Below are 23,849 nucleotides of genomic sequence, written 5' to 3' on the forward strand. Positions count from 1 at the left end.
GATCATACGCCAATACATTTTAGAGCCGAACACATCGTGTGCCAATACATTTCAGAGCTGAATGTGTACGGAGGCAAAACTTTTAGAGCTTTCTCTTTAGAGGGCCAATACTTTCGAAACTCAATGCAAGTCTATGGGAAATTATGGGAAGAATAATAACTGAACCGGTCCATTTCCTGAAGAAAATGTGAGTGGTGCTTGCGGTGGCGAAACAGGGACGGGCGCCAATACTTTCGAGAGCCGCCAGCGTAGGGTGCCAATACTTTCGAGAGCCGGACAGATAGGGTGCCAGCACTGTTAGAGCCGGCCGTGTAGTGCGCTAATACTTTTGAGAGCTGGCCGTGCGGGGTGCCAATACTTTTGAGAGCCGGCCGGAAAGGGTGCCAATACTTCTTTTTTTGGGGGGGGTCTTTATTTATTCATTTTCATATGATTAATTTACATGTGATTCATTTACATGTGATTCATTTACTAATTTGCTTCTCTTTAAATCCAGTTTTAGACTGTGATTTTACAAAGGTCTTTCCAGATTATTACTTGCTACACTGTATGAAATAACCCCAGTAAAATTGCCTGAATTCTATAATATAATTTGTTCACCATGTTAGGTTTAAATCCTCTCAAAACAGATTCACAATTAAATAACATTACTCTGTTCCAATTCACATCCTTCAAAGCATTGGCATGTTCTGCTTACTCTCACAATCCACCAAACTCCCACACCCAAAGTCTCCATAAACAAATGAGACAGCAGTGTATCCTACCAAAACCAAACGTTGTCCACAATGTGAAAACAACTCGGAGAGTAAGCTGAACTAACCAACAAAATTACCAAGACAAAAAGTTCCAGTAAGAGAAAAAGCCCCTACCGACTTCAGGTCTGATAAACAGTCTGCGCACAATAACACATATAATGTCCTTAACTTTTAAAGACTTGTAACAAATAATATAACAGTGTAGCACGTAAAGCCGAGGAGATAACACTAATAAAGTTAAATAAACAGAAACTCTAACCAGTCAGAGCATCAAAACAGAGAACCACATTAATACAGAAGTAAATTTTAAGAGGCGTGAGTCCACAAAATCTAGGCGAAGTAATGCGACGACAATATCTTCAATAAAAATCCGAATTCTGTAGAGCTGGAATGCCGAGTGCAAAAAATAAAAATAAAAGAAGAGTGAAAAAGACTCCACTGTGTAGGTGATGCGTTTCACCCCGATATCGAGAGTTTAACATAGTCTCCTGCTTCCTTCACTGAAATAAAGTCCTTTTGAACACCATTATATGTAATGTGAAGCCGAGCTGGGTGAAGTATTCCATAGCGAGCGCCCTCAATATCACGAAGTTGACGCCGAACCTCATTAAATGCGGTCCGGGCCCGGGCTATCTTGGCTGTGTAGTCAGGGAAAACGGAGACGGTCAAATCCCTCACTTTAATCCGCTGGATCTCTCTCGCACGGCGTAAAATGTCAACACAGTCACTGTGATAATAAAATCTGCACACAATAGCTCGTGGTCGTTTACCAGGCTTGGGCTTCGGCTGAAGGGTCCGGTGGGACCGGTCCAAAACCAGCTCCTTCTCCAGACCAAACGCCTCTTTTAACAAGGCCGTTACAGCAGCAGTTGTACATGTGTCAGCGCCCTCTGGAACTCCGACTATCCTAACGTTATTACGCCGTGACCTTGACTCCAATTCCTCACATATATGCTCTAATTGAGTCACGGTCACAGTGAGAGACTCGATAGTAGTCTTCATGTGAGCTATGTCATTGGTGCAACCGGAGAGCGCATGCTCCATTTCCCCAACAGTACCTTTCAGTGTTGATATGGTAGCCTCGGTAGCAACTTTACCACTAACCAGCTGTGTTTTCACGGCCTGCAGGTCAAGCTGGATAGTAAACAGCGCTTCCCCGAGAGTCTTCTGGAGCTCTGGAGCTCCTTTTTAAAAATATTGGTGATGTCCTTCCTCAGTAAAGCCAGCAGCTCGAGCCTGAGGGCGGCGAAGTCAGGGTCACCACTCGGCGACGTGGATTCAGGGGGAGAAGGGGACACACTCGCGGCGCGCACACTAAGCCTCAATCGTGTCTGAATGGTACCACGGGTTTTCGTGTTCTTTCCAGACATTTTAACATACCACAAAGTTAAAAGTGCAAACAAGGAAATGGAGTAGAATAAGTCAAAATATATTGTATGACCGAAAAGCGCAAATTAATTACAATTTTAATCTAAATCAGCAGGAGCTTCCAACTTTGCGTCCTACTCCATCGAATTCCGAATTCCAAATCCTAGGGTGCCAATACCTCTGAGAGCCAAACAGATCGTGTGCCAATATATTTTAGAGCCGAATGTGTACGGAGGCAAAACTTTTTAGAGCTTTCTCTTTAGAGGGCTAATACTTTCGAAACTCAATGCAAGTCTAAGGGAAATTTTCCGACTTTGAGCTTCCATACCGGGAATGCCAACATTCCGATTGCTTCCGAAAGTCATAGCACACCTCTCCTCAATAAGCCAATCGATTTGACACCTCAACCGTCGATCTCTGACTAACGGTGCGGGACTAGTTACGCACCGAAAAAAAAGTGGAAGAAGAATAATGACTAGAACGGTACATTTCCTGAAGAAATGTGAGTGGTGCTTGCATGGCAAAATTCGGATCGGGCGCCAATACTTTTGAGAGCCGACAGCGTAGGGCGCCAATACTTTCGAGAGCCGGACGGATAGGTTGCTAGAGGTTTTTAGCACGATGCTCGCATGTTTAAGCATGATGCTAGCATGTGTTATCGTCATGCTAGTACGTGATAGCATCATGCTATCACATTTTAGCATAATGCTAACATGTTTTAGCATCATGCTAACATGTTTTAGCATCATGCTGGCATGTTTTAGCATGTTTTAACATCATGCTAGCTTGTTTTAGCATGTGTTAGCATCATGCTAGCATGTTGCTAGCATGTGTTAGCACTATACTGGCCGTGTAGGGCGCCAATACTTTCGAGAGCCGGCCGCGGAGGGCGCCAATACTTTTGAGAGCCAGCTGTGTAGTGCAGCTATACTTTTTAGAGCCGCCTATGTAGGGTGAAAATACTTTGGACAGCCAGCTATGCAGGGCGCCAATACTTTCAAGAGCCGGCCAGATAGGGCACCAAAACTTTCGAGAGCCGGACAGATAAGTTGCTAGAGGGTTTTAGCATGATGCTCGCATGTTTAAGCATGATGCTAGCATGTTTTAGCGTGTGTTACCGTCATGCTAGTACGTGATAGCATCATGCTAGCACGTTTTCCCATAATGCTAACATGTTTTAGCATCATGCTAGCATGTTTTAGCATGTTTTACCATCATGCTAGCTTGTTTTAGCATGTGTTAGCATCATGCTAACATGTTTTAAAATCATGCTAGCTTGTTTTAGCATCATGCTAGCATGTTTTAGCATCATGCTAACATGTTTTAGCATATGTTATCGTCGGCCGGCCGCAGAGGGCGCCAATACTTTTGAGAGCCAGCCGTGTAGTGCAGCTATACTTTTTAGAGCCGCCTGTGTAGGGTGAAAATACTTTGGACAGCCAGCTATGCAGTTCGCCAATACTTTCAAGAGCCAGCCAGATAGGGCACCAATACTTTCAAGAGCCGGCCAGATAGGGCGCCAATACTTTCGAGAGCCTTCCAGATAGGGCGCCAATACTTGTGAGAGCCGGACAGATCGGGCACCAATACTTTTTAGAGCCGGACTTGTACAGAGGCAATTCTTTTACAGCTGGTTGTGTAGGGTGCCAATTCTTTCGCAACCCAATGCAAGTCTATGGGAAATTTTCCGACTTTGAGCTTCCATACCGGGAATGCCAACATTCCGATCGCTTCCAAAAGTCATAGCACACCTCTCCTCACTAAGCCGATCGATTTGACACCTTACCCGTCGATCTCCGACAAACGTTGCGGGACTAGTTACGCGCCGGAAAAAATGTGGAAGAAGAAGAATAATTATAACTAGACCGGTGCATTTCCTGAAGAAAATGTGAGTGGTGATTGCGGTGGCAAAACAGGGACGGGCGCCAATACTTTCGAGAGCCGACAGCGTAGGGCACCAATACTTTCGAGAGCCAGACAGATAGGGCGCCAGCATGGTTAGAGCTGGCCGTGTAGTGTGCCAATACTTTTTAGAGCCGACCGTCAAGGGCGCCAGTACTTTTGAGAGTTGGCCGTGTGGGGTGCCAATACTTCTGAGAGCCGAATGTGTACGGAGGCAAAACTTTTAGAGCTTTCTCTTTAGAGGGCCAATACTTTTGAAACTCACTGCAAGTCTATGGGAAATTTTCCGACTTTGAGCTTCCGTACCAGGAATTCCGGCATTCCGATCACTTATAAAAGTCATAGCACACCTCTCCTCAATAAGCCGATCGATTTGACACCTCACCCGTTGATCTCCGACAAACGGTGCAGGACTAGTAAACCGAAAAAAAAGTGAAATAATAATAATAATATTAATAATAAGTATGCAAGAGAACAATAGTAGTGCTTTTCAAGCACCACTAATAAGTGTGCTGAATAACAATATTAGTGCTTTTCAAGTACCACTAATTATTATAATAATAAGTATGCCAAATAACAATAGTAGTGATTTTCAAGCACCACTAATTATAGTAATAAGTATGCCGAATAACAATAGTAGTGCTTTTCAAGCACCACTAATAATTATAATAATAATAATAATAATAAGTTTGCTGAATAACAATAGTAGTGCAAGCACCACTTATTATTATAATAATTATAATAACTAGACCGGTACATTTCCTGTAGCAAATGTGAGTGGTGCTTGCCGTGGCAAAACCGGGATGGGGCACCAATACTTTCGAGAGCTGCCCGCGTAGTGCGCCAATACTTTCGAGAGCCAGATGGATAGGGCGCCGGCACTGTTGGAGCTGGCCGTGTAGTGCGCCAATACTTTTTAGAGCCGACCGTCAAGGGTGCCAGTACTTTTGAGAGCTGGCCGTGCGGTTTATATATTTATATATATTTATATATATATATATATATATATATATATATATATATATATATATATATATATATATATAAGCCTATTGTACCTACGCTACAAATAGTGTACATGTCACCAGTATTTGGTTTTGTGGGAGTGAGAGAAAAAGTTTACCCTGTAGGCTGAAAATGGAAGTGTTTCTAACAGAACAGGTTGTCTTCTGGCTTCTGACTGGCCAAAAAGGATAACATCATTGTTATGTGACTCCCCTGGATCACATTCTCCAGCACCTGCACACATAAGAACACACACATAAAAAGGCATTCATTTAAAACTACATTTTAATCAGTTAAAGTTTGTATTTATAGAAAGTATACTGTAGAAATTCATACCCATAGTGAAGTGGAATCGCAAATTGCCATACATGGTTGTATCCAGGTAGGGGGTGCACACTTTCCTGTTTCCGGACCCAAGGAACACTAGTGCTTTGCCGGACTCAATTTCTCCACACCGAGTGCCATACACTGCTCCCTCGATGTTCCAGCTAAAGAAAATAAAGAGATTAGATAGAATTTAAATATTAAAGTGTCAATTGCAAATTTTACAATTTTATGCCTAGTACCAAGTGGACAATATATATGTACAGCTACTTTAGTCTTAAACCAATCTATTTTATTTAATACATGTATCCAGGTAACCCAATTCATTTCTAATTGGCATTGTGAAATGTTGGCTATGTTGAAAAATGTATTGTAAGCTGTGACAAAGACAAACATGATATGGCTTAAAATATGAGGCATATTTTTTGTATACATAGATAAAGCAATGGAACAGTATATAAAGAACAATAGCACTTGTTTGTGTAAATATTAACCAGTCAGCCATAACATTAAAACCAATGACAAATTTATCAACATTTAATAACAACTTATTAATATTGATCCAAGCATCCAACATTCTGAGATGAAAAAAGGCTGTCCTAGTGAAATTATGTACATGAGCTTCAAATGAGTTTGGAGTCAATAATCACACCAAGGTCTTTGACTGCTGCACATGATTTAACTGAAAGGCCATCCAGAGTTAGTATGTAATCAGAAAGTGTACTTCTAGCTGTATGTGGTACTAGTACAAGTACTTCTGTCTTAAGCAGAAGGAAGTTACAGAGCATCCAGTGTCAAATGTCCTTTACACATATCTCAACTTTATTAAGTTGGTGTCCATCATGTAGCTTTGCTGAAACATACAACTGTGTGTTATTATTTCCCCCACTGTGTGTATGTGGGTATGTGAGATATATATATATATATATATATATATATATATATATATATATATATATATATATATATATATATATATATATACACTTATACACACACACACCACACACACATACACACAGCGGGGGAAATACTGTAAGTATTGGACGTGTCAATTTTTTTCAGTAAATATTTTTCCAATGAAGCTATTCACGTGAAATTGAAATCAGAATTAATTCAAGAAATCCAGAAATATAAAGAATTCGCAACATTAAAGCCAATAAAGATAAGGTTATGTGTAATAAAGTGGAATTTTACAGGAAAAAAGTATAGAACATGCGTACTGAATTTTTTTAAATACTTAGTTGAGAAGCCTTTGCTTGTAACGACAGCTTCAAGATGCTTCCTGTATGAAGAAATTAATCGGCCACAGTATTCAAGTGTGATTTTGGTCCATTTTTCTAAACTCATTGTCTTTAAATCTTGTTCAATTGGATTCAAGTCAGGTGATTGACTGGGCCATTCTAACACCTTGATTTTTATCTCTGAAACCAATTGAGAGTTTCCTTTGCTCTATGCTTTGGATCGTTGTCCTGCTGGAAGGTCCACCCACATCTCATCTTCATCATCCTGGTAGATGGCAGCAGATTCTTCTTAAGAATCTTCTGGTTAAGGGCTCCATTCATCGTTTCTTCAATTATATGAAGTCTGCCAATACCATTCGATGAAAAACAGCCCCACACCATGATGCTTCCACCCCCAAACTTCACTGTTGGTATAGTGTTTTTAGGGTGATGTCCAGTGCCATTTCTTCTCCAAACATGGTGTGTAGTTTGACAGCCAAAAAGTTCAATTTTGCTCTTGTCTGACCAGACTACACTCTCCCAGTATTTCATTGGCTTGTCAAAATGAGTTGGAGCAAACTTTAAACGAGCTTTGATATTCATTTTCTTTAGTAATGGAGACTTTTGGGGTGAGTGTAAGCAGTGGAGTGCATTGCCTATTGTTCCCTCTGTGACTATGATACCTACTGCCTCCAAGTGTTTCTGGAGCTCTTTCTGAGTGGTCCTTGGCTCTTGGGCTACTCTTTTGCCTATTCTTCGGACTCCCTGGTCAGAAATCTTGCGAGGAGCTCCTGTGCATGGCTGATTGATGACCGAGTGATGTTGTTTCCACTTGTAGATAATGGCCCCAATGGTGCTAACTGGAGGATTCAGAAGCTTTGAAATACATCTGTGTCTGATTCCATCAATATGTTTCACAACAATAAGGTTATAAAGGTCTTGGCAGAGCTCTTTGCTTTTACCCATCATGAGATGTTTCTTGTGTGACACCTTGGTAATGAAAAGCCTTTTTATAGACCGTCAATTTACTAACCCAGCGGATATGAATTTGCACATATAGGGTGTATAATTACTTCCATATTTCAGCTGGTTCTTTGCCTTACCTTGCCTTGGAGATACTTGAATACTTTTTTCCTGTGTCACTCCACTTTATTACACATAACTTTATTTATGGACTTTAATGTTGTGAATTCTTTATATTTCCAGATTTCTTGAGTTAAAACTGATGTCTGGTGAAAATATCATGTGAATAGCTACATTGGGAATAGATTAACTGAAAAAAATGTTGATGCATCCAATACTTATTTCTCCCACTATATAATATAATGTATTCAAATGTCTTCAATCTACAGAAAAAAAAAAAAAACAACTGACACACAACCCCAATTCCGAAAAAGGGGCTGTATGGAAAATGCTAATAAAACAGAGGAATGATTTGTTTCTTTGACTTGCATTTAAACAAAAAAACATATATAGACAAGTTATTTGATGTTTTACATAATAATAGTTTTTTGAACATAAACATGACAAAGCAACATCTTGTTCCGTTCTTAGGGAACAGGGTTACATGTGAAACCCAGACATTATCTTTCAAAGGGAACTCAACATTTTGTGAGCTTAATGCTGTGGGAACAAGTATGCCCACTACATCATACTGAGGATATAGTTTATCCAAAAGGTCTCTGTCTTAGGGTCACTGCAAGACCCTCAACCAAACTATAATACCGAATGATTGTGTATGCGCAGACCACCCCACTGCAGCACACACATCCCGTAAGGGTACCCCTTTAAATAAAGCCTTTGAGGAGAGGACCCCCTTAGTGTCCTTATGCCCAGAGGCGTAGTGAGACCACACGCCTCATAAGCAATAGAGATTGCTTCCACTATCCAATTAGAGATGTACTGATTTGACACAGCATTACCTCTACTGTCGCCGCCAAAGCAGACCAGCAACTGCTCCGACTTATGCCACTGGCCGGGGCAGTGGACGTAAGTACAGAGAGCCCTTACTGGACACCGTAGGTACAATTTCTCTTATACTGGTGTAAGGAATGGATAAGGGCAGAAAGCCTGCAACACTACTGGCTGGGCAACAGAAATAGGCACTTTAGGAATATAATCTGGCATAGGATATTGAAAAGCCTTGGCTAATCCAGGGGCAAAATCAAGGCTGGAAGAGTCAACAGAGAGAGCTTGTAGATTTCTGACACATTTGAGAGATGTCACAGGGCCAGCAGAAGAGCTACCTTTAGAGTCAAAGCTTCTGTGAGGCTGACTCTAAGGGCTCAAATGGGATGCCTGACACACAGACAGGTCCCAGTAAGGTATGCGTGGTCTGCATATGGGCCTCAGCCATCTGACACCGTGCATAAACCTCGATGTTAGAGAATGTTGCTCCACAAAAGGCTCCATCAATAGGGGTGTGGGTGGCCGAAATGCTGGCCATGTAGACCCTGATTGTAAAAGGAGCCAATCCTGCTGAGAAACATCCCTGTAAGAACTCCAAGACCATAGTTATTGTACATTTTACTGGGTCTAATGGGTGGTCCTCACAAAAAGGTCACCACTTAATCGCACACAATTTTCTCATAGATGGTGCTCTCGCATTCAACATGGTCTCTAAAACCTCGGTTGAGAGACTAGAATCTATGAGCAGGTGCCCCTCAGGGGCCAGACCAACAGTTTCCATAATTCTGTCCGAGGGTGATAAATCAACCCTCTGGCTTGAGACAGTAGATCCCTGCTAATGGGAATCTCCCAAGGAGTGTCATCTAGCAGGGATTTTATCTCTGAGAACTATATTCAAGCTGGCCAATAAGGTGCTACTAGCAGCAGACATAGATGTTCTTGGTGAACTCTCACTAGAACTTGTGGGAGCAGAGCGATCAGGGGAAAAACATACAGATGTGACCTTGGCCACGTGTGTACCATGGCATCCAGCCCCAGTGGTGCAGGAGGAGCGAGAGCGAATTGCAGTGGGCAGTGTGTTGTCTCCTCAGAGGCAAACACATCCACTTCTGCTTGGCCGAATCTAAGCCATACAGACTCCTCCACTTGTGGATGGAGCCTCCAATCCCTGGGCCTCAGCCCCTGCCTCAACAGGATGTCTGCCCTTGTCATTCCGGTTGCCTGGAATGTACATTGCACTCACTGACAAAATTTTTCCCTTCACCCAGAGAAGAATTAGTTGCACATGCCTGAAAAGGGGATGTGAATGTAACCCTCCCTGGTGGTTGATATATGAGACCATTGCTGTGTTGGCTGTCACAACTAACACATGGTGGCCACTTAATTGAGGAAGAAAGAATTTCAGAACTAGAAATACGGCCTGCAATTCTAGGCGATTTAAATGCCACTCCAGATGAGGGCCGCTACAGAGACCATGAGCTGGACAGCCACCTAAGACCATGCCCCAGCCCGTGAGGAAGGCATCTGTCATTACTATCTTGCGATTAGGAGGCACCCTGAGAGTGTAACCCGAGGCTAGAACCTCAGGGGTTTCATCCTCAGATCAAACCCATGACTTTTCAGCCGCCACTGAAATGGTCTTATGTGCAATAGGCCTAATGATATGACGTTGGCTACTGCTGCCATGAGCCCCAACAGTCTCTTGTAGAGACTGGAGGGGATGCCCAGACTCTACATGTGTTGGGGATAGAAACACCCTCATAATAGTAGAATCCCATATAACCCCTAGAAAAGTTGTCCTCTGCCCTGGAGAAGCCTTTTCTTGTGGTTCAACCTGAGCCCCAAGCTCCTCATGTGGGTGAGAGCCACATCTTGATGTTGAATTGCCAGTTCCCTGGATTGTGCCTCATATTATCTTCAAGCACTCTCTGATATGATGCAGAATTAATAGTTGAATCAATGAATGCAAGCTGTACAGTCCCTGAGGCAGCAAAGCAACCCCAAACCATAAAATTTCCACCACTGTGCTTCACAGTTGGTATGAGGTGCTTCTCCTGAAAAGCTGGCTTTGGTCTGCACCAAACATATCTCCTGTTACTGTGGCTAAACAACTCCTTTTTTGATTCATCTGTCCCGAGCACATTATTCTAAAAGGCCTGATCTTTCCTTTTATGCTCATTGGGAAACTGTAGTCTTGCAAAGGCTTTTTCCTTGCACCATCCCATGCAGGTCAAATTTGTATAATCTCTTTCTGATTGTAGATGCATGCACTTTGACACCAATAGTTGCAAGACTTACTAGCATATCCTGTGATGAAATTTCGGGGTTCTTGGAGACTTCTTTTTGCATCAAATGGTCTGCTCTTGGACTGAATTTGCTAGTCCAGCCAGCCCTGGACAAATTGGCAGTCATCTGAAATCTGTGCCATTTGTAGATTATTTTCCTTACAGTGGAATTATGTATTTCAAATAATTTGGAGATCTTTTTAAATCCCTTGTCAAACTCATAGACATCCACAACCTTTTTTTTGAAGGCCTTACAGAACACTTTAGATCTTGGCATGATGACACCACACACCTCAATAGCAAAGGTAACACCAGACACTATGTGAGAGGTTTAAATGAAACAGGTATATAATGATAATTTGGGTGCCATGTCATCTGCTGGTGTTGGTCCATTGTGTTTTCTCAAGTTGAGAGTCAATGCAGCCATCTACCAGGAGATTTTAGAGCACTTCATGCTTCCATCTGCTGACCATGGTATTACTGTGCTTCATTGGCCAGCCAACTCGCCTAACCTGGTATTGACAAGAGGAAAATGGAAGACACCGGACCCAACAATACAGACGAGCCGAAGGCCACTATCAAAGCAACCACGGCTCCATAACACCTCAGCAGTGCCACAGGGTGATTGCCTCCATGCCACGCCACATTGATGCAGTAATTTGTGCAAAAGGAGCCCTGACCAAGTATTGAGTGCATAAATTAACATACTTTTCAGAATGCGATGTGTGCATTTGGATGTATTTTTTTTTCTTTCTTTTGCTCCACTCTCTCCCGAAAGGAAGAGTATTAACTGATGTGAGCTGAAGCTGCCGTGATAATTTGTACAAAAATATATTCATTTCATTTCCATGTAAAACAACACAATGCAGAGTGAAGAAGCAAATGGGTACACACACACACACACACACACACACTTATATATACACACACAAAGAAATATAAACCAAAAGGTAAATTAATTTTTATAGTGCCCCCTTCTGGTGGGTAAGGGCGGTGTGACCAAACTACCAAATCCGGTGGTGATATTTCAGTGATATCCCTGTCTTATAGCTGTTTAAGTAAATCAGGCACTGCGTCATTAGAATTGATTGACGGGGTGGCCATATTGTTTAGAAATGTCAACATGTTTTGAGTTTCACATGCTGCTGAGTAGATTGTAAAGAGTAGAGAGTAAAATTGTGAAGATAGGACAAAAATCCTAGGTAAAGTTCTCTAAAGTAGGTATTGCATATTAAGCAAGTTATAAAACATTTGAGTGGGTGCAGCTAAATTGTCCAAAATGCACTTTTTAGGGGATAATGAGTCAAAGCATGGGAAAAAAAGAACTTTCACTGTACCACTTAGTTTATAAAAGAAATGATTGATTTTATTTTATTTTTTTTTTCATAAGTTGGATTTTATGTTAATAACCGAATCCTGGTCACAGGTGGGAGACATAAGTCCCTTTTCTGAACTGGTCCCAAATGCTTGTTCGTTTTTTTAACTCTCCCCATCTAAATGGTCGAGGGTGTGGCTTAGGGACAGTTTTAAAATGTTTTTTCTCACTCGCAGCCAAATTGTTTCTGTAAAGGCATTTTTGACCTTTGAAGTTAAATTACTTAGATTTGAATGGAAGGGCCCTGTTCTGAAAGCAGTGATCTATCGCCCTCCACATCTTGTTAAAGATTTTATTTGTGAATTTACAGAATTGTTGGGGTTTATTACTACAATTTCTGATCGATTTTCATTAGTAGGTGATTTTAATGTTCACATCTGCTTCCCGTCAAATCTATTATCAAAAGAAATCTTAACCCTCGTCGAGTCTTTTAACCTGGTTCAGTGGATAAAAATATCCTACTCACATACTTGGCCATAATTTGGACCTTGTGCTTACCTTTGGGTTCTCTGAGCTTGAAATATCTGACACAATGCTATCAGACCATAAGCCGATTTTATTTTCTCTGTCTCTCCCTAATCTACCTTACTCATCTGTTGAAGCTCAAACTCAGTCTAGGCAGTATTCATCTCAATTTCATTTTACTTTTAATCTGTTGTTTAATGATCTGAGTTAACAACTATTGCTGGATTCGTCATTTCCTGATCTGGATGTCGACCAACATCTTGAGTTGCTAAATGCTGCATTGCTGGACATTTTAAAAGTGACTGCTCCTTTTAAGGTGTTTAAACCAAAACCCAAAACAGATCATTGGCAAACTTTCAAAACTTGTTTACTCAGACAAGCTTGCAGAAAAGCAGAGTGGAAATGGCAAAAGGACCATCTTCAGTCTTCATATGAGCTGTTCAAGGACTGCCTTCTGGCTTACCAGAATGCTGCCAAGGCTGCAAAAGCTGCCTTTTTCTCTAGTTTAGTCTCAAACAGCTGCCATAGACCAACGGTTTTGCTGTCAGTTATAAATGCTGTTTTAAACCCACTTGTTAATCATATACCTAATTCCTCCAATGCATTATGTGAAACCTTCTTGAGTTTTTTCATTGATAAAATTTCAAATCAAAGACAGTAGGTGTTACTTTTATATAATAATAATAATAATAATAATAATAATAATAACAAACTTTATTTTATAGAGCACCTTTAAAAGCAGCTTCTGAAAGCGCTGTACACAAAATAAGCAGTACACAGAATTTTTAAAAAATAAAAGTTAATAATAACAACAACAACAATAATAATAATAATAACAATAATAATAATAATAATAATAATAATAATAATAATAATAATAAAAGTAGACATCAGCAGTCAAATGCAAGTTTAAAAAAGTATGTCTTGAGTTGAGCTTTAAAAATGCCAATGGTCTGAGCTTCCCTAAGTTCAAGAGGAAGAGAGTTCCAAAGGGAAGGAGCATAGACAGAGAAAGCCCTTCACCCACAGATTTTAAGCAGGTTTGTGGAGCAGTTAACAAATTGCATTGTCAGGAGCGTAGTCTGCAATTTGGGGTGTAAGGAATTAAAGCAGATATGTAATGAGGAGCCAAGCCATGTAATGCTTTGTATGTCAGCATCATAATTTTAAAATCGACATGGAACCTGACCGGGAGCCAGTGCAAGGACTCCAAAACAGGAGTAATATGATTGTATTTCCTGGTCCCAGTCAGGATCCTGGCAGCAGAGTTTTGTACATATTGCAGTTTATTGATTGTGGATTTAGACACTCTGGCTAAAACGGCATTAAAGTAATCTAGCCGCGTAACAACAAATGAGTTAATCAGTTTTTCAGCTACAGAGAAGTTTAACACAGTATTGCTGAGGTGAAAAAAGGATTCTTTAACAGTGCTCTGAACAAAAAATGTAAAGCTGGTATCAAAAATTACTCCAAGGTTCCTAATCTTACTTTGAGTCTCTAGAACAGAGCCATCAACAAATAAAGACAGTGGACCAGCTTTGAGAATTCGCTTATGTGAATCTATAAGCATAACTTCAGTTTTACCACTATTCAGGCACAGAAAATTATTATTCATCCATGTTTTTATCTCAGAAATACAGTCAGAAAGAAAACAAATATCAAGGTTTTCACCAAATATTGAATGAATGCAGATTTGGGTATCATCAGCTTAAAAATGATAATGGAGGTAGAGCAATTGCAGCAGATGCCCAAGTGGAGATAAATAAATATTGAAAAGTAAAGGGCCTAAATCTGATCCCTGAGGAACACCAGTGAGCATAGACCTAGTGTCAGACCTGTAACCACCCATAGAAATAAACTGGGAACGGTCAGTAGTATTAGGTTCGTTTTGCATATTCTCAGCCGCTAGCCTCATTGGAGGTTTTTGATCCCATTTCTCTACAATCAGTCATTGAAATTATTGCCACCCACAAAACTTCAATCTGTCCTCATGATGTGATTCATCCCTGGTATTTTAAACTGCTAATAGAGTATGTTGGCCCAGGTCTGTTATCCTTTTTTAACAAATGTTTACTAACCAGTTCTGTTCCTACATGCCTGAAAGTGGCCACTGCTACTCCCCTACTTAAGAAGCCTTCTTTAGACACATCTGTCTTCTATTATCTCTGTGGTTCCTTTTATCTCCAAGGTACTGGACAAAATGATGTCAACTTCAATCATTTCTAAATAAGAACAACATTTCTTCCAGTCAGGGTTTAAGTCTTTTCACAGCACTGAATCTGCTCTGTTAAGAGTTCTAAATGAAACTTTAGTTGCTACTGAAGCCGGTAATTCTGTGATTTTAGTTCTCTTAGACTTATCTACAGCCTGCGACACAGTCGATCACACATTGTTTGTATCTAGATTAGAATCCCACGTGGGGCTAAAAGGTTCAGTTTTTAATTGGTTTAAATCCTATCTACTTGAGAGATATTTTTCCGTCAGGATTGGCAATTCTACCTCCTCTGCTGCTCCACTTGAATCTGGTCTTCCCCAGGGCTCTATTCTGGCACCTTCGCTCTTCTCCCTCTACCTGCTCACCCTTAGGTTCGATTCTGAGAAAGTATGGAGTATCATTTCACTTTTATGCGGTTGATACTCATATCCACCTGCTGTTATGACCCTTCCGCATTACAAACTCTTTTATCCTGTCTCGATGTGATTAAACTCTGGTTAACCAGTAACTTTTTGACTCTAAACGAGTCCAAGACTGAGGTTATAGTTTTTGGTTCATCCGACAAATTTGAGTTTAATAATACCGCTCTGGGAAATAAGTCTGTTTTTAATTCTTATTGTGTATGGAACCTTGGTGTTTTTCTAGACAGTCGGCTATCATTAGACAAACATGTGTCCTGTCATTGCTTCTAGCTTTTTTCAGCTTCACTTACTCTCCAAAACAAAACATTTTCTGTCTGAAAGTCCCTTGAGATAGCCATTCATGCCTTCATAACCTCACAATTGGATTACTGTAATTCCCTGTTCTGTGGTATTTCTAATCCCAGGTAGCTCGACTTCAACTGGTTCAAAATGCTGCAGCTAAATTTCTAAAAAAAAAAAAAATAGTCGCAAAAATGATCATGTCACTCCCAGTTTGCGAGCTCTCCATTGGCTTCCAGTCCAATTTAGGATCAATTTTAAAATTCTTCTATTTGTGTACAAATGTTTACATAACCTTTCTCCTAAGTACCTGTCTGATCTATTGTGTCCCCACAACCCTCCCAGAAGATTATGATCTGGTAACCTTAACCTACCGACAGTCCCTTGTTCAAGGCTAAAACGCAGAGGAGATGGAGCCTTTTCGGTGGTGGGTCCTAGATTGTGGAATAGCTTGCCAGTGCAACTTAGAGTAGCACCCTCTCTATCAGTTTTCAAATCTATTCTGAAAATGTATTTGTTTTCCTTATCTTTTAATAGATGTTAATTGTCACTGCTTGTTATGTTTGACATTTTTTTGTATTTGTTTACCTTGCTCATGTACAGCACTTTGGTCAATCTGTTTTAAAAGTGCTTAATAAATAAATGAACTAAACTAAATGGAAAAACATGAATAGCATGCACAAGAGACCAAGTTTTGAGATATTATCAATTATTAGGGGTCCTTGGAAGTTTCATGACAATCAGGGGCAGATTTAGTGATTTGGGGGCCATAGGCAAAATATAAGAATGGGTCCCTCATTTCAGTATTTTAGCATCAATATTTAAATTTTAAGCACATGTTATTTAGCATTAATAGTAATAATCAGTGGTGGACTGGGACCAAAACCTGGCCCTGGACTTTCTGGCCCAGAGCGGACCGGCACACCCGGCCCACAACATGCCATAACACACCAGCTCATTGATGGTAGAACAATTTTTAACACCAGTTACTAGCATAAAAATATAACACAATACAGAAACATAAATGCTATTTAACTAGAGCTGCAACAACTATTCGATAAAATCAATAATAATCGATTATGAAAATCATTGTCAATGAATCTCATTATCGATTAGTCGGTGTGCTCACAGCCCAGGATACATTTACTCACTGTGTTAATTCTGTTCCGAAAACACGATTCGGATAGAAAATACTAAAGTTTTGTCCCAAATGACGTACTATATACTTACACTAAGCATTATATTCTCTACCATCTAGTGTATGAATTTCAGAAAGGTAGTATTATCTCAAATGGAACACTAGCGTTTTATTTTACTAACCAGAAGTATAAGCTGTTTCCCAGTCAGTGGCGCATGACATCATATGCACGTAATGTGATGCGGCTAGCTTTAGTAGATACCCAGAATCAACAATAATGACTTTCTTCAGTTTGCTGTTTGTCAACGTTACCTTCTATTCCCAACATGACCCCAGTCACCATCAGACGGAGGCATAATCATCAAGTGACTGAGGAAGAAAGTGTGCAACATCCAAGTCCTCTAAGGCAGGGGTGCATTTTATATTAAACAGCCCCGAGAAGATCAAACTTACTAAGCGGAACTTGTGTAACACGGTAACAGGACAGTGATGCAGGAGCACAAACCTATGTTTATATCCAAAGTGCTCCACTGTGTGCAAGGTCTTGGAGAGACTGGCATGAGTTGCTTAAAAGCTTTAGTTTAATTTAAGATTATTTTCATTATATGCTGTATTTGCATACTTGTACTGTAAAGTCTGTTGTTTATTATAACAGAAGTGATCGATTAGTAACAACGCTGCATTGCTCCTCACTCGTGTTGTAGATGCAGTGGTACACAATGGGAGCGCAAGTAAGATCTGTGATGTCTAATTAATACACTATGATCAAAAGTAAATAATATGCCTAAAGGCAGTGAATAAGAGAAACCACAAGGTGCAGTGAAAGTGAATTTTTTATTATTCATTTATCAATCATTATTCATAATTTAATTCAGTGCTTTTTGTGCATCCATAAAATTAATGCATATATACTATTATATAATATAAACATTATATATAAACATATACAGTAGCTCACAAAAGTGAGTACACCCCTCGCATTTTTGTAAATATTTGATTATATCTTTTCATGTGACAACACTGAAGAAATGACACTTTCTACAGTGTAAAGTACTGAGTGTACAGCTTGTGTAACAGTGTAAATTTGCTGTCCCCTCAAAATAACTCAACACACAGCCATTAATGTCTAAACTGCTGGCAACAAAAGTGAGTACACCCCTAAGTAAAAATGTCCAAATTGGGCCCAATTAGCCATTTTACCTCCCCGGTGTCATGGGACTTGTTAGTGTTACAAGGTCTCAAGTGTGAATGGGGAGCAGGTGTGTTAAATTTGGTGTCATCACTCTCACACTCCCTCATACTGGTCACTGGAAGTTCAACATGGCACCTCATGGCAAAGAACTCTCTGCTGCTGAAAAACATCCCCACAGCATGATGCTGCCACCACCATGCTTCACTGTAAGGATGGTATTGACCAGGTGATGAGTGGTGCCTGATTTCCTCCAGACATGACGCTTGCCATGCAGGCCAAAGAGTTCAATCTTTGTTTCATCAGACCAAAGAATTTTGTTTCTCATGGGCTGAGAGTCCTTCCGGTGCCTTTTGGCAAACTCCAGGTGGGCTGTGGCTTCCGTCTGGCCTCTCTACCATACAGTCCTGACTGGTGGAGTGCTGCAGAGATGGTTGTTCTTCTGGAAGGTTCTCCTCTACCCACAGAGACATACTGTCAGAGTGACCATCGGGTTTTAGGTAACCTCCCTGACTAAGGCCCTTCTCCCCCGATCGTTCAGTTTGGCCGGGCGGCCAGCTCTAGGAAGAGTCCTGGTGGTTCCAAACTTCTTCCATTTATGGATGATGGAGGCCACTGTGCTCATTGGGACCTTCAATGCTGCAGAAATGTTTCTGTACCCTTCCCAAGATCTGTGCCTCGATACAATCCTGTCTCGGACGGCTACAGACAATTCCTTGGACTTCATGGCTTGGTTTATGCTCCGATATGCATTGTTAACTGTGGGACCTTATATAGACAGGTGTGTGCCTTTCCAAATCATGTCCAATCAACTGAATTTACCACAGGTGGACTCCAATCAAGTTGTCTCAAGGATGATCAGTGGAAACAGGATGCACCTGAGCTCAATTTTGAGTGTCATGGCAAAGGCTGTGAATACTTATGTACATCTGTTTTTTTTTTTTGTTTTTTTTGTTTTTTTAATAAATTTGCAGAGATTTCAAACAAACTTCTGTCACTCTGTCATTATGCGGTATTGTTTGTAGAATTTTGAGGAAAATAATGAATTTAATCCATTTTGGAACAAGGCTGTAACATAACTAAATGTGGAAAAAGTGAAGCGCTGTGAATACTTTCTGGATGCACGGTGTATATTTTTATATATATATATATATATATATATATATATATATATATATATATATATATATATATATATATATATATACACACACACTAACTTTTATTTTCTAATATTAATATTATGAAATTAATCTCACTATTAGCCCTATATTAATAAATAAGTAAATTTCACTAAAACCACTAACCAAGAGCAAACAATAAGTCCCTGTATGGTACAGTAGGACAGCAGTTTATTTCAGGGTTTCATTTGTGAGCAAGTCAGCAGAGATTTAGGAGGGAATGAGGAGGAGGAGAAGAGGGCTGTATACATAGAGCGAGTGTGTGTGTATGTGGATGAGAAAATGTATATTTGAAAAAGCATGTCTATGTGTATGAGAGAGAGCGAGAGAGAGAGAGAGAGAAAGAGAGAATGAAAACCCTGCTGCCTGTCCCAGCCTCACTGTTCTCACGCCTGCAGAACTGCAACTTGCCTTCATGCCAAATGCAAAATCTATTCATTTAAAACACTTCACAGGATTTCCTCCCGCTTTCTCCTTTTTTTTCAGAAATGGTGGGGTACCTTTGCTTCATTTTTGCTCTGTCTCTACACTGTACATGACGTAGCCGACATTTACACGAGTTGGCTACTTTCTTCCTGAATCATTTCCCTGATGAGCAGTAAAATTGTGCGCTAATCCAATGTAGTGGGTACGGAGGAGGGGGGGATCTGGGGGGATGGGATTTTAGCATGTGGATTTTTAGAAAAACATAATTAATTAGTGGAAATTAAAAATAAAACTTTCTTAACCATAAGTTTATGCAGCATTTTGGGGGCCCTTGGTAGCTCGGGGCCCAAGGAAATTGCCGATCTTTGCCAAATGGTAAAATTCCACCCTTGATGATAATATTTCAGTGTTTGCTGAAAGCTGATTAGCTGATGATGCCGATATTTTTTAAGTAACCGGGTCATCATCAAACATCCACTTGCAGATTAGCATAGAGATGAGTTCCTTTTTTTGAATGGTTTTCCAGGAGTTTCATGCCAGTTTTGATATTGATAGTATACCTTTTTTCTGTTTTTGTCAATAATTTTGCACCATTTCAATTGATGATTTTTTGACCTTCATATTCTGCTGCATTTTCATTTTCTCAAAGAACACTCTTGTGGGGTTTTTTCCCTAAAGACAGCAAGCAGAGGCCATCCACATCAGATCTGTTTAAAATAATCTCAACAAATCTTCGACTAAATGTATATAACATTCAACATGGCAAATATTCAGCTTGTTCAATGTGTTGAATGCAGGATGTTTAGTAATACTTCCTCCTTCATTAAATAATTAATTATTATTTAACATAACAATGTTCGCTGAAGTGTAGGTGTTTATGTGGTGCCCTGAAAACAATGTGGGCTTTATAGATAATTGAAGTAGTTTTGAGGGCAAAGCTGGCCTGTTAGGGTGGGACAGTATACATCCCATTGAGGAAGGTGCTCCTATCATTTCTTGCAGCATAGCTCAAAGTCTTAGAACAGGTCTAGTTTAGCAATTTAACCTAGTTAATATTGAAACTGTGTCTGTTCCCCAAGCAACTAAAATGTAAAAAAAAACCCTCTACATTTTAGTAACATAATTAACATAAAATTAGATCATACTAAATGCACAGCCTGCCCATTTGATCTGAAGCTGGGACTGTTAAATATTAGCTCTCTTACATCTAAAGTGCTTATTGTTAATGAACCTGTTACTGATCAGGAGTTTAATGTACTGTGTTTAACAGAAACGTGGATTAAACCAAACAAGTATGTGGCATTAAATGAAGCTAGTCTTTCCGGACACAGCTACTTACATCAGCCTTGTCTACTGGCAGAGGAGGTGTCACAGTTATTTATAATGAAAATGTAAGTATCACACAAAAACCTGGACATACATTCAATGCGATTAAAGCAAAGTTCTTTATATTAACTGCAGGACCTCAATGCACAAGCAGCATATATGACCCACAGGATAGAACCATAAAACAATGGACTCTCTCAGCCAGAAAACCCAACCAGAAGCTCTGGACCAAACATTACAAACTAACTTCACTCAGCTAATACTAATGCTAATACTCAGTATCCTCACTCAATATATGCTAAACTGCCATGTAATTACTGCCTGTTTGTGCCTGCCTTATCCCAGCTATCTTGAAACAATAGGGCAAGTGTTAGATACATCTCTGACCCAGGGCTGAACCATCTCAACCACAGAAACCCCTGTCAAATCCCATGATTTAAGCCTTTGGGCCAGACCAGATGGCTCACCCAACAAATAAAGTCCAAGGATCATCATCAGTAAAGTTGATAACTTCATCAAGAAACGGTGGGGGGGGGCTCCCCTTGAAATGAGACCTTTTGCTCCTTCAGGAAAGGGTCAACACAAAGCCCCCGTGTTCACACATTCCACAATCAGAGCACCCCATATAGCCTACAGAGGCAATGACTGTGAAAATTAACACATCTTTAAAACCACTACAAGCACCTATTTTCTGCCATGTTTTCTTTATGCTTATAACCATTAAGTTGCCACTAATTGTTTCATTTATTTAGCATGTATTGGTATAGTAGTACTAGTATGATTGTTGTGGTTGACTATTAGTAGTGTGTTAACAGCAGCCTTTGTGTGGTATGTGTGTATGCAGCCTATGCCTTGTGTGGTATGTGTGAGTTTGTTGAGTGAATTCCTGAAGGATAAGAGTATTGAAATTTGGGTAGAATGTCGTTATATGTATATGTTAATATTTCAGAACAAAGTTTGATCCACACATCATGAAAAGTGTGGAACCACCCATCTGCAGAAACAATGGACTGATTAATGTCATAGGTGGAGAACATGGTTTACACCCAACCCTAAGACAATGTTTGATTGGAGGAAACATTCTGGGGCTGGTCTACCCAGAAAGAGAAAATCCAATGACACCAAAGAATTCTCTCTCTCTCTCTCTCAGCTCATCACTCATCTCATCAGAAGAAGAACAACAGAGGTGGCAAAAAGTCTCCAGCCATCACATCTGCTTGGAGACCCAGCTGAGAGCCGTCACCAGCTCTTCAAACCTCCTGCCTACCAGACTCCAGTCCATTCATAATTCCGATTGGTCTTCTGAGATGCCACTAAAATGCCGACTAGACCATTGATGAATAACCATCGCAGGAATCCCCTCAATGCTAGGATTTATCTAGGAAATCCCCTCAACAGGCAAGCATGATGCCTCCAAAATATAGCTAAACTGGTGCATATAATATTAAGTTTAAAGCCCTTCTGAAGAAGTGAAAATAGATTAATAAGTTGATGGTTCATTCAGGTCATGGTCTGTGAAATAACCTACAGTGCTACAAACTCGGAACCTCATTCATTCTGTTCAAACCATTGTCATCCCATTTGTGTGTCTGTGTGTGTGTTTGTGTTAGATTAGTTTCTGTGTGTGTACACTGGTGCACAGGGTGTGTGTGAAGCATCTAGTGCAGTAGTAGTAATAGTACTACTTGCCACATTTTGCCCCATGCTTGCTACTCTCTGCTTACAGCTATTGCCACTGGATAGCCTCCTTGATAGAAGGTGAAAAGAGGAGCTCTCCACCACCAAGACTACAGCAGTGCCTCCACGAGGCCACAAACGGAAACTGGGTATCTCACGGTCCCAGGCTAAAATACAGGGGATCTCGGTGCAGCAGTGCTCCCATTCATTACTTAAGTCAAACACCAACCTTCCAGGAAGTTCTGTCAGCTGTCTCTTAAGAACAACAAGTCCCCTGGTGCAGATAATATCCCTGCTGAGCTACTAAAGGAGGGAGGGTACATGTGTATGTGCACCCTCTACCGATAGGTTACAAAGGCATGGACAGATGAGAATATCTCACAACAATGGAGAGGTGCAAACATTGTTGTCATTTATAAGAACAAGGGTGACAAGGCTATCTGTGGCAATGGTAGGGGCATATCACTCCTTTCTGCTGCTGGTAATATCCTGGCTAGGGTGTTGCTTCAGAGACTTATCAGTAACATCGCTGAGTCAATGCAGATTGCTGGGACTACGGTTGCTTCTAAGGCCAAACAGACTTCATATTAAACCATAATGAACTTTCCTTTACTTTTACACTATCTGTTGTTACCCAGATGAGGCTGGGTTCCCTTCTGAGTCTGGTTCCTCTCAAGGTTTCTTCCTCTTAACACCTTAGGGAGTTTTTCCTTGCCACCGTCGCCACCGGCTGGCTCAGTTTGGATAAATTCGCAATATTAATATCTGTATACCGTGTTGATATTTCTGTAAAGCTGCTTTGAGACAATGTCTATTGTAAAAAGCACTATACAAATAAAAATAAATAAAATAAAATTGATTTATTGTTGCATTCATTTGAGTTGATGTTACTATGCAAAAAATGTACAGGTGAGCTATTTGTGACTTTGTAGCAGACATTACTTTGTAACAGTTGTTGGTTTCTGCTAAATATGTCTGCAGTTCAAATGGATGACTCAGCATTTTAAGAGATTGTTATTGAACACTTAAACATGTTAATGTTAATGGTTGCGATAATAAAACTGAAGAATCTGTTTCCTTAAACCAGTTTCTCATGCATTTATTTATTATAACACTGCACGTTTACAAGTAAATCATATTATTTAAAATTTGCAATTAATCATGATTAATCACAGCCCATGACTGTGATTAACTGGATTAAAATTTTTAATCGATTGACAGCACTAATAAATAATATAGCTGCAAGCAGCAAAGATTGTGGACCATTTCAAAATTGACATGGTAGAGAAATGTATCCCACAGACACAACATTTCAACACATTAGGATCAATGGCAGATTTTAAGTTCATTTTTGTAATTTTCCACAAATAATCATTGTAGAGAAAA

The 23,849-nt window shown here is 40.1% G+C and overlaps 1 protein-coding gene across 1 annotated transcript in view; it reads right to left on the minus strand.

Moving 5' to 3' along the window:
• reln (reelin) overlaps positions 1 to 23,849 on the minus strand; it is a 633,795-nt gene that overhangs the window by 375,860 nt on the left and 234,086 nt on the right. Inside the window, exons 12-13 of the mRNA XM_053623241.1 lie at positions 5,367 to 5,518; positions 5,149 to 5,264 (exon numbers count right to left, since the gene is read on the minus strand). Of these exons, the coding sequence (XP_053479216.1) occupies positions 5,149 to 5,264; positions 5,367 to 5,518 (268 nt within the window). The remainder of the gene's footprint in view (positions 1 to 5,148; positions 5,265 to 5,366; positions 5,519 to 23,849) is intronic.

The sequence above is a fragment of the Ictalurus furcatus genome, chromosome 4 (genome assembly GCF_023375685.1).
Source record: "Ictalurus furcatus strain D&B chromosome 4, Billie_1.0, whole genome shotgun sequence".
Taxonomy (NCBI): Eukaryota; Metazoa; Chordata; class Actinopteri; order Siluriformes; family Ictaluridae; genus Ictalurus; species Ictalurus furcatus.